A 12,733-nucleotide genomic window follows, 5' to 3' on the forward strand; every position below is an offset into this window, starting at 1 on the left:
GGATGCGGCGAGGGTCACCACTTTGTCAACAAATGCGTGAGCAAATTGTTGAACAGTTTAAAAAAAAACTTTCTCAACCAGCTATTGCAAGGAATTCAGGGATTTTATCATCTACGGTCCGTAATATCATCAAAGGGTTCAGAGAATCTGGAGAAATCACTGCACGTAAGCAGCTAAGCCCGTGACCTTCGATCCCTCAGGCTGTACTGCATCAACAAGCGACATCAGTGTGTAAAGGATATCACCACATGGGCTCAGGAACACTTCAGACACCCACTGTCAGTAACTACAGTTGGTCTCTACATCTGTAAGTGCAAGTTAAAACTCTCCTATGCAAGGCGAAAACCGTTTATCAACAACACCCAGAAACGCCGTCGGCTTTGCTGGGCCTGAGCTCATCTAAGATGGACTGATACAAAGTGGAAAAGTGTTCTGTGGTCTGACGAGTCCACATTTCAAATTGTTTTTGGAAACTGTGGACGTCGTGTTTTCCGGACCAAAGAGGAAAAGAACCATCTGGATTGTTATAGGCGCAAAGTTGAAAAGCCAGCTCTCTGTGATGGTATGGGGGTGTATTAGTGCCCAAGACATGGGTAACTTACACATCTGTGAAGGCGCCATTAATGCTGAAAGGTACATACAGGTTTTGGAGCAACATATGTTGCCATCCAAGCAACGTTATCATGGACGCCCCTGCTTATTTCAGAAAGACAATGCCAAGCCACGTGTTACATCAACGTGGCTTCATAGTAAAAGAGTGCGGGTACTAGACTGGCCTGCCTGTAGTCCAGACCTGTCTCCCATTGAAAATGTGTGGCGCATTTTTAAGCCTTAAATACCACAACGGAGACCCCCGGACTGTTGAACAACTTAAGCTGTACATCAAGCAAGAATGGGAAAGAATTCCACCTGAGAAGCTTAAAAAATGTGTCTCCTCAGTTCCCAAACGTTTACTGCGTGTTGTTAAAAGGAAAGGCCATGTAACACAGTGGTGAACATGCCCTTTCCCAACTACTTTGGCACGTGTTGCAGCCATGAAATTCTAAGTTAATTATTATTTGCAAAAAAAAAAATAGTTTATGAGTTTGAACATCAAATATCTTGTCTTTGTAGCGCATTCAATTGAATATGGGTTGAAAAGGATTTGCAAATCATTGTATTCCGTTTATATTTACATCTAACACAATTTCCCAACTCATATGGAAACGGGGTTTGTACAAGAAAAAGTTGTCATTAAGTCAAATTAACAACAATTTTACTATTAAAAATACATTGGTAAATTAGATGACATGAGAATAAAGTCATCATTTTAAAACGTATTCATTTCCAGACATTTGACAAAGAAAAAGGAATATACTATCAAAGTCATTTGACGAGGGAAAAAAATTGCAATCGAACTGATATTACAAGAAAAAAGTAGAAATGTTATGAGCAAAAAGTCACAATTTGAGATTTAAGGTGTGATTTCTTGTCAGGTAAGAAGTGGTGAATGTACAAATCCCAAAACCAGTGAAGTTGGCACGTTGTGTAAATGGTAAATAAAAACAGAATACAATGATTTGCAAATCCTTTTCAACCTATATTCAATTGAATAGACTGCAAAGACAAGATACGTAATGTTCTAACTGAGACACTTAAATTTAAAAAAAAAAATCATTAACTTAGAATTTAATGGCAGCAACACATTGCAAAAAAGTTGTCACAGGGGCATTTTTACCACTGTGTTACATGGCCTTTCCTTTTAACAACACTCAGTAAATGTTTGGGAACTGAGGAGACACATTTTTGAAGCTTCTCAGGTGGAATTCTTTCCCATTCTTGCTTGATGTACAGCTTAAGTTGTTCAACAGTCCGGGGTCTCTATTGTGGAATTTTAGGCTTCATATTGCGCCACACATTTTCAATAGGAGACAGGTCTGGACCAAAGGCAGGCCAGTCTAGTACCCGCACTCTTTTACTACGATGATATCTTTTACACACTGATGTCGCTTTTTGATGCAGTACCGCCTGTTGGATCGATGGTCACGGTCTTTCAATGTTACGTGCAGTGATTTCTCCAGATTCTCGGAACCTTTTGATGATATTACGGACCGTAGATGATGAAATCCCTAAATTCCTTGAAATAGCTCGTTGAGAAATGTTGTTCTTAAACTGTTGGACAATTTGCTCACGCATTTGTTGACAAACTGGTGACCATCGCCCCATCCTTGTTTGTGAATGACTGAGCATTTCATGAAAGCTGCTTTTATACCCAATCATGGCACCCACCTGTTCCCAATTAGCCTGTTCACCTGTGGGATGTTCCAAATAAGTGTTTGATGAGCATTCCTCAACGTTCTCAGTCTTTTTTGCCACTTGTGCTAGCTTTTTTGAAACATGTTTTTATTTCCGATTTACACAACGTGCCATTTTCACTGGTTTTGGGGTTTGTATTAGATTCAAATGTAATCATCAAGAATAAGGTAATACCTTTTGGAAGTAAAACGTTATGTTATGAGATCAAAATTGCAATACTACGAGAAGAAAATATTTAAAAAATAATGTCAAAATTGTATGAGTAAAAGTTGTAATTTTATGAGCAAAAGTTGTAAGATTATGAGGGAAAGGGCATGGTTTTTAGAGCAATAATAAGGATAATGTCATGATTTGAAGGGAATAAAGTTGCAATATTTCGACAATGAAGTCACACTTTTATGAAAATAATGTAATTTTGGATTATGATTTTAAAAAAATCATAAAATTAGGATAATTTAGGGTCGTGGCAGGATTAGTTGAAATATTATTGGAACATTTGAAGAATGAAGTTATAATATTACAAAAATAAAAAGGTGATTTGATGAGAAATAAATAATAATTGGTGATGATGAGTGAATGTATATAGTAATAAGGGCCTACCTGCTCTGCTGTTATTCTGGGGGGATCGTGATGGAGTGTAACGTCCATAACCTCCCAAAGAACTGTTCGAACTTGGACTGGAGGGTCTCGGCTGACAGGGGGATTTCTCTCCATTGCCCTACAAGAACATAATTTTTAATATTTACATATATATACATTTTGAAATAATACACTTTATTTGTTGAATGTGTTTATGATTTCATTGTATTCATTTACAGGTGAAACTCCAAAGGTTTGAATATTGTGCAAAAGTTCATTCATGTCAGCAATGCAACATCACATGTAAGACTACTATGTGCTATAAACTCATTACAAGCAACTTGAGATATGTCAAGATTTTGTTTATCATTTTGATCACCATGGTTTACAGTTTTAATTTTTGTATTTTTTTTCGGAGATTTTCAATTCGATGCCAGACGTAGCCCTGCGTCCAATGTATGTGTGTACATACATACATACATACATACATACATACATATATACATATATATATATATATATATATATATATATATATATATATATATATATATATATATATATATATATATATATATATATATATATATATATATATATACATACATATATATATATATACATATATATATATACATACATACATACATATATATATATATATATACATACATATATATATATATATGTACATACATATATATATATATATATATGTATATATATATACATACATATATATATATACATATATACATACATATATACATATATATATATACATACATATATATATATACATATATATATACATACATATATATATATATATACACATATACATACATATACTTATATGTATATATATATATATATACACACATATACATATAAACATATATATATATACATACATACATATACATATATGTACTGTATATATATATTTATATACATATACATATATACATACATATATATATATATATATATATATATATATATATATATATATATATATATATATATATATATATATATATATATATATATATATATATATATATATATATACATATACATACACATATCGGTATATATATATATACTTAACAAAAAAAGGTGAAATAACTGAAAACATGTTTTGTATTCTAGTTTCTTCAAAATAGCCACCGTTTGCTCTGATTACTGCTTTGCACACTCTTGGCATTCTCTCGATGAGCTTTAAGAGGTAGTCACCTGAAACGGTTTTCACGTCACAGGTGTGCTTGAAGTTCACCGAGAGAATGCCAAGAGTGTGCAAAGTAGTAATCAGAGCAAACGTTGGCTATTTTGGAGAAGATGTCTTCAGTTATTTCACCTTTTTTTGTGAAGTACATAACTCCACATGTGTTCATTCATAGTTTGGATGCCTTCAGTGACAACCTACAATGTAAATAGTCATGAAAATAAAGAAAACCCATTGATTGAGGAGAGGGTGTGTCCAAACTTTTGGCCTGTATATATACTACCGTTCAAAAGTTTGGGGTCACCCAAACAATTTTGTGGAATAGCCTTCATTTCTAAGAACAAGAATAGACTGTCGAGTTTCAGATGAAAGTTCTCTTTTTCTGGCCATTTTGAGCGTTTAATTGACACCACAAATGTGATGCTCCAGAAACTCAATCTGCTCAAAGGAAGGTCAGTTTTGTAGCTTCTGTAACGAGCTAAACTGTTTTCAGATGTGTGAACATGATTGCACAAGGGTTTTCTAATCATCAATTAGCCTTCTGAGCCAATGAGCAAACACATTGTACCATTAGAACACTGGAGTGATAGTTGCTGGAAATGGGCCTCTATACACCTATGTAGATATTGCACCAAAAACCAGACATTTGCAGCTAGAATAGTCATTTACCACATTAGCGATGTATAGAGTGTATTTCTTTAAAGTTAAGACTAGTTTAAAGTTATCTTCATTGAAAAGTACAGTGCTTTTCCTTAGAAAATAAGGACATTTCAATGTGACCCCAAACTTTTGAACGGTAGTGTAAACACACACATATTTATTATATACAGTATGTATATATATTTATATTTTGTTTCCTTGAGTTATTTGTTTTTTTCTCATTGTGCTTCTTGCTGTTTTCCTAATTTTTGCTGGTGTTTTTTAAATTTTATCTTTGTAATGTGCTTAGGGCCAATGACAAGCGAGTCACGGGCCACGGATGGCCCCTGTGCTGGACTTTGGGCACCCCTGTTTTGTACAAGCTAACTGTTTAAGGCCACTATAGTCTTAGTGCTGTAGTATATTTGTTCATCCTATGGTCAGCAAGTAACATGGTTGTCTTACTTCATGCGCCGTAAAATAGTAAAATAAGCCGTTCACCCGGCAGGTTTTCCCTGTCAGATAAAAGAGAGGATGAACAGGGAAGTCCTTCTTTAGCTGCCGCCTTGTTTTGTCATATATTAATTACTGCCTTTGCACAATGTTTAGGTATGTGTGTACAACAAATCAACACACAATCCGTACTTCGGAGCAATGTTCAAGGACTCTAGTATTTGGCTTGTTAGCTTCCCGTCGTGTGAAGAGTTTGATGTTGGATGTTAGAGAATGTCCAATGCTTTACAATAATCATCCTTAAAGCAGCACTGAGTAACTTTTCAACTTTCCTCAAATATTTCAACTTTCATCAAATATTTCCATAACTTTTGGGATGATTCATGGACTTCCAACTAGTTGAATGACACCTGTGTCATGGCCTGAGGGAGTCTGTATCGCTTTGAGGAGGGGGGCAAGAACTATGCCACACAAAAAACTACAAATGTGCTGACTTTGCTTTACGGCATACGTCCTTCCACCTTTCCCCAGTCGATGGGAACGCCTACGTGCAATTACTGCTATCATGGCTGAAGCTCCAAAACAACCAAAGTTTTGTCAGAGGAGACAAAAAAAAGAAAAACTGAGCCGACCCGAATAAAAAGGACAGTCAGGATCAACATTGCCCCGGATTTCACTCGCTGACGTGTGTCATGTCTGTGTGATCATGTTTTGTTTCGGTTATGTTCGGTTTGGTTTTTGGACCTTTTGTGCACTCTTGTTTGTTTTGTTTCCATGACAACCCATTAGTTTTCACCTGTCCTCATACTTGCCAACCTTGAGACCTCCGATATCGGGAGGTGGGGGGGTGTTTGGGTGGTGGGGGGCGTGGTCGGGGGGGCGTGTTTGGGGCGGGGGGCGTGGTTGGGGCGTGGTTAAGAGGAGAGTATATTTACAGCTAGAATTCACCAAATCAAGTATTTCATATATATATGTATATAATATATATATCTATATATATATATATCTATATATATACATATATATATATAGATATATATATATATATACATATATATATATATATACATATATGTATGAAATACTTGACTTTCAGTGAATTCTAGCTATATATATATATTTTATTTTATTTTATTATACATATAAATAAAATACTTGAATTTCAGTGTTCTGCAGGCTATCCAGTAGATGGCAGTATTGTCCTGTTTAAGAGTGTCACAACATTGCTGTTTACTGCAGACGAACTGCTTTACGGTAGACTAAACGTGACTGCTGTTGTTGTGTGTTGTTACCGCGCTGGGAGGACGTTAATGAAACTGCCTAACAATAAACCCACATAAGAAACCAAGAACTCTCTCTCCTTGTTGTGCACTCTACTCTCTAAAAGCCGTAGATGTTATGACGTCATTGGGCAGGCAAGCTGTTTATATTGTGGGAAAGCGGACGTGAGAACGGCTGTCCCCACTCAGGTCCGCATTGAGCTGGAGGGGGCGTGGCCTCCAGCTCCGGCTGAATACCGGGAGTTTGTCGGGAGAAAATCTCTGCCGGGAGGTTGTCGGGAGAGGCGCTGAATACCGGGATTCTCCCGCTAAAAACGGGAGGGTTGGCAAGTATGCCTGTCCTCATGTCACGCACCTGTCTCACGTTTTGCACTCGCGCACCTGTCACTAATCATGTCACTGTTATATAAGCCTGTCTTTTTCTGTTGATCGTCCTGGTGACATTACTGCTTCATGGCATGTTTACGGTTTCATGCTTAGTTCACGCTGCTTGTTCCATAGTCCATGCTGCCCTGTTCACGCCATCGCAAGTACGTAAGTACGTAGTAAGTATGCCACAGTTAGTGTCTTTTGTTTTTTGTCCATAGTTCTGCCTTTGTGCTAGTTTTTGTTTTTATAGCCAAGTTTTGTACTTCCACCCTTGTGCGCGCTTTTTGTTTATTCCTTTTATTAGTGTTAGAATAAAGATGTCAATACCTTCACGCCATGTCCGGTCCAAGTTCACTTGCATCTCGGGAAAACAACCACGCCATCGTCCACATTTTGACAACGTGAGCTCAAAGAGCGAGGAGGGATTTCAGACCGATGTTTTTTTATTTTTTTTATGTGCCTCGGGCACTTTGGGCACCCCAGCTGGCAGAAGCTAACTGTCATGGACACTATAGTCTGAGTACTGTAGTATATATGTGCAGCCTCTGGTCACATAAGGCGGTGTTTTTCAACCTTTTTTTGAGCCCAGGCACATTTTCTTTCATTGAAAAAATGCGGAGGCACACCACCAGCAGAAATCATTAAAAAACGAAACTCAGTTGACGGTAAAAAGTCGTTGTTGGGTATGACTTTCAAGCATAACCAAGCATGCATCACTATAGCTCTTGTCTCAAAGTAGGTGTACTGTCACCACCTGTCACATCACACCCTGACTTATTTGGACTTTTTTGCTGTTTTCCTGTGTGTAGTGTTTTAGTTCTTGTCTTGCGCTCCTATTTTGGTGGCTTTTTCTCTTTTTTGGGTATTTTCCTGTAGCAGTTTCATGTTTTCCTTGACCGCTATTCCCCACACCTGCTTTGTTTTAGCAATCAAGAATATTTCAGTTGTTTTTATCCTTCTTTGTGGGGACATTGTTGATTGTCATGTCATGTTCGGATGTACATTGTGGACGCCGTCTTTGCCCCACAGTAAGTCTTTGCTGTCGTCCAGCATTCTGTTTTTGTTTACTTTTGAGCCAGTTCGGTTTTAGTTTCGTTCTGCATAGCCTTCCCTAAGCTTCAATGCCGTTTATTTTTGGCTTAAGCATTAGAAAAGACGACAAACCCTTGTCGTCGTTTCTACAAAGCAATTAACTACCAGCTGCCACCTACTGATATGGAAGAGTATTACACAGTTACTCTGCCGAGCTCCAGACAGCACCGACACTCAACAACGGCGCATCATTTCCAGATTATAATTACTGGTTAGCAAAAAATTATTTTAACCCAAATAGGTGAAATTACGGCACACCAGACTGTTTTTCTTTTTAACAAGGATGTCATAAGGGAAAAATATTGGAGTCTTACGGGAGAATATACAACTTTCTTCTTATAACATTTTACGACAACAAAGCTGTCATTTTATGAGAAGTTTAATATTCTGAAGTGGTAAAAGTGAGCATGTACCTGGCTGTAGTGCGGACTTTCTTGGGCCGGGTAGCTGACGTAGGGCGAGTACGACAGCATGTCCGGCCGCTCGATGTTGTAGATGGCCTTGATTTTTGGGAGGGCCGCCAGGTCTTTGTAGTCCAGCATCTCCTCTCCTAGCTTAGCCTGGCAATGTCAAAGAAAAAAACCAAAATCAAAGTCAACATACTTCAAATTTCAACTTGCCGTCTTACATAAATGACCCGATTTGGTGATCCCGATGTGCTGGATGCCGGGACGGACGTGATGCTTTCCGATGAAGTCCTGGTCACCTGAAATCACAAGCGCAGGACTCAATTATGTCCAGGTCTCGACAGTGGTTCTCCGGTGATCCAGTCTTTGGTTGCAAGGTGGATTTTTTGGGGGGAGCTCCTCTTGAAGGTAGTTTCTTCTGGAGAAAAGCGACCACTCGCCCAAATCTACCTTGGAGGTAGTCCTGCCGGTGGACTGATGTAAGGGTGCATGTCCATGAGTCCACCTGGAACCAGGACATTGTAGTTTGCAGCTCAAGACCACAGACAAGGAGGGAGTAATCAGTCCTTGCAGACTACAGGGGGAGATCTTTGGGAAAGGTGGTTGAGTCTAGTCCTGGTAGCAACCCCAAAACATTGTGGACAACATAGGTACGCCTTGTGAGACTTGACAGGTTCCAGAAACCAAGTACATGTTCTGTCACTGAAGCTGAGGATACGTTGGAAAACATTCTTAATTTGAGTAAGGGAGAAAACTAGCATTAGTGCTTACAATCACAATGAGCTATAGCTTGGTTAATATGCAGGTAACAACATATCAATGGAGTATTGTTAGCAAACAACATATCAATGGAGTATTGTTAGCAAACAACATATCAATGGAGTATTGTTAGCAAACAACATATAAATGGAGAAATGTTAGCAAACAACATATGAATGGAGTATTGTTAGTAAACAACATATGAATGGTGTATTGTTAGCAAACAACATATAAATGGAGTAATGTTAGCAAACAACATATAAATGGAGTAATGTTAGCAAACAACATATGAATGGAGAATTGTCAGTAAACAACATATGAATGGTGTATTGTTAGTAAACAACATATAAATGGAGTATTGTTAGCAAACAACATATCAATGGAGTAATGTTAGCAAACAACATATGAATGGAGTATTGTTAGCAAACAACGTATAAATGGTGTATTGTTAGTAAACAACATATCAATGGAGTATTGTTAGCAAACAACATATGAATGGAGTATTGTTAGCAAACAGCATATGAATGGAGTATTGTTAGCAAACAACATATGAATGGAGTATTGTTAGCAAACAACATATGAATGGTGTATTGTTAGTAAACAACATATCAATGGAGTATTGCTAGCAAACAACATATGAATGGAGTATTGTTAGCAAACAGCATATGAATGGTGTATTGTTAGTAAACAACATATGAATGGTGTATTGTTAGTAAACAACATATCAATGGAGTATTGTTAGCAAACAACATATAAATGGAGTATTGTTAGCAGTTTTTAGAATGCTTTATGGGCGGAATAGATGACTCCCCATTCCCTGCGTTGTTAGCTGCCTCCTGCTTGCTGGTTTTCACTATTTAGGACGCACAGAACAGAGAAAAGACATGCACGTTCCTACGGTCTTGGTAGGGATTATGGACTCTGCCAAGAATACTTTAGTTCTGGCGCATGAAAGGGTTTTGGGGTAAACAATTGTCCCATATGAGGTCAACAATTGTAGTATGATCCCCTTACCTTACTCTTCTCTTCCTGCTTGGCTGCTTGCCTGCAAGGAGGGTGCCAGATGCAGGAACCTAAAGAAGATGATGAAATAGAGTTAAAGGTTGACAGTTTAACCCTGGAACAGACTATTATTGTTCCTACTACCTTGGAGGTACATCTCTTCTCCTTCTGCAAACATCTGCTCACAGCGAGCACAGCGGGCACACGACGGATGGTAATGCTTCTCTCCGGCCTTAGGGACGTAAGACATACCAAATACATTCACTTTTTCTTCATGAAGACAACCGTAGAACAGGAAATTAAACATATAAATCTTCTGCAAGACTTCAGCTCACTTATTCCGCACCTAAACCATACACTGTGAGCCTGATCCATGCATGTCAATTATATGATGGACACATAATAATATTTAGTTTATGATTTTATTATTTGTTTTATTCTTTTTCATCATGATAAATAAGCCTCTGCTTCACCTGCCTACCTTGACTGCACGTCGACGGTAATAGCATTCATGCTCTGTGCAATCACTTCGCCCAGGAAAGGTAGGTAGGTAGGTCTTTATTGTCATTAAACAAGTACAAACCCCGTTTCCATATGAGTTGGGAAATTGTGTTAGATGTAAATATAAACGGAATACAATGATTTGCAAATCATTTTCAACCCATATCCAGTTGAATATGCTACAAAGACAACATATTTGATGTTCAAACTGATAAACTTTTTTTTTTGTGCAAATAATCATTAACTTTAGAATTTGATGCCAGCAACACGTGACAAAGAAGTTGGGAAAGGTGGCAATAAATACTGATAAAGTTGAGGAATGCTCATCAAACATTTATTTGGAACATCCCACAGGTGAACAGGCTAATTGGGAACAGGTGGGTGCCATGATTGGGTATAAAAGTAGATTCCATGAAATGCTCAGTCATTCACAAACAAGGATGGGGCGAGGGTCACCACTTTGTCAACAAATACGTGAGCAAATTGTTGAACAGTTTAAGAAAAACCTTTCTCAACCAGCTATGGCAAGGAATTTAGGGATTTCACCATCTACGGTCCGTAATATAATCAAAGGGTTCAGAGAATCTGGAGAAATCACTGCACGTAAGCAGCTAAGCCCGTGACCTTCCATCCCTGAGGCTGTACTGCATCAACAAGCGACATCAGTGTGTAAAGGATATCACCACATGGGCTCAGGAACACTTCAGAAACCCACTGTCAGTAACTACAGTTGGTCGCTACATCTGTAAGTGCAAGTTAAAACTCTCCTATGCAAGGCAAAAACTGTTTATCAACAACACGGCTTCGCTGGGCCTGAGCTCATCTAAGATGGACTGATACAAAGTGGAAAAGTGTTCTGTGGTCTGACGAGTCCACATTTCAAATTGTTTTTGGAAACTGCGGACGTCGTGTTTTCCGGACCAAAGAGGAAAAGAACCATCTGGATTGTTATAGGCGCAAAGTTGAAAAGCCAGCATCTGTGATGGTATGGGGGTGTATTAGTGCCCAAGACATGGGTAACTTACACATCTGTGAAGGCGCCATTAATGCTGAAAGGTACATACAGGTTTTGGAGCAACATTATCATGGACGCCCCTGCTTATTTCAGCAAGACGATGCCAAGTCACATTCTGCACGTGTTACAACAGTGTGGCTTCGTAGTAAAAGAGTGCGGGTACTAGACTGGCCTGCCTGTAGTCCAGATCTGTCTCCCATTGAAAATGTGTGGCGCATTATGAAGCCTAAAATACCACAACGGAGACTGTTGAACAACTTAAGCTGTACATCAAGCAAGAATGGGAAAGAATTCCACCTGAGAAGCTTAAAAAATGTGTCTCCTCATTTCCCAAACGTTTACTGAGTGTTGTTAAAAGGAAAGGCCATGTAACACAGTGGTGAACATGCCCTTTCCCAACTACTTTGGCACGTGTTGCAGCCATGCAAATTCTAAGTTAATTATTATTTGCAAAAAAAAATAAAGTTTATGAGTTTGAACATCAAATATCTTGTCTTTGTAGTGCATTCAATTGAATATGGGTTGAAAAGGATTTGCAAATCATTGTATTCCGTTTATATTTACATCTAACACAATTTCCCAACTCATATGGAAACGGGGTTTGTACAACAAACCTTTGTTTTCAGCACAAACCCATTCAAGATTAGACAAACAACAGGGTACAGGGTTACAGAACAGGAACGCTGATGGGTCGCCACATGGCGCCCCGTAAAAGATGGGAAAAAGGTAAACGCTGGGGGAGGATGAGTAAAAAAATACAATCTAGAATGGGCTCCTAAAGGGGCCCAGTCTGGAGTGGGAAAAACCCCCCATAGCAAAGCACATATACTGTACATATTACAACATACATCTCGAGACTTGCAACAGAGGGGAGGGAGTGGGGGCTACGGTGGCAGGCTGCAGCTCTTCAGGCGCTGCCCAGCCGTCCATCACCCCTAAGGGATTTGCGTCAAAGAAGTCCCGGTAGCGGTTAAAATGACCAAAATACTGTCAACATTATCAGGAGTGTGCCTCCTACATGCAGTAGTTACTTTCTGTTCAGTGCCAGGCTAAACTTTAGAATAAACCCAAGGCAGTATTAACCTAAATTCAGTAGCCCAAAATGCACCCAATT

At 38.4% G+C, this 12,733-nt stretch overlaps 1 protein-coding gene across 1 annotated transcript in view; it reads right to left on the reverse strand.

The window, feature by feature from the left end:
- ablim2 (actin binding LIM protein family, member 2) overlaps positions 1 to 12,733 on the reverse strand; it is a 94,751-nt gene that overhangs the window by 35,698 nt on the left and 46,320 nt on the right. The window contains exons 7-11 of the mRNA XM_062066213.1: positions 10,248 to 10,335; positions 10,116 to 10,174; positions 8,564 to 8,641; positions 8,349 to 8,495; positions 2,896 to 3,013 (exon numbers count right to left, since the gene is read on the reverse strand). Of these exons, the coding sequence (XP_061922197.1) occupies positions 2,896 to 3,013; positions 8,349 to 8,495; positions 8,564 to 8,641; positions 10,116 to 10,174; positions 10,248 to 10,335 (490 nt within the window). The remainder of the gene's footprint in view (positions 1 to 2,895; positions 3,014 to 8,348; positions 8,496 to 8,563; positions 8,642 to 10,115; positions 10,175 to 10,247; positions 10,336 to 12,733) is intronic.

This window comes from Entelurus aequoreus, linkage group LG12 (assembly GCF_033978785.1).
Source record: "Entelurus aequoreus isolate RoL-2023_Sb linkage group LG12, RoL_Eaeq_v1.1, whole genome shotgun sequence".
In the NCBI taxonomy this organism is placed as follows: Eukaryota; Metazoa; Chordata; class Actinopteri; order Syngnathiformes; family Syngnathidae; genus Entelurus; species Entelurus aequoreus.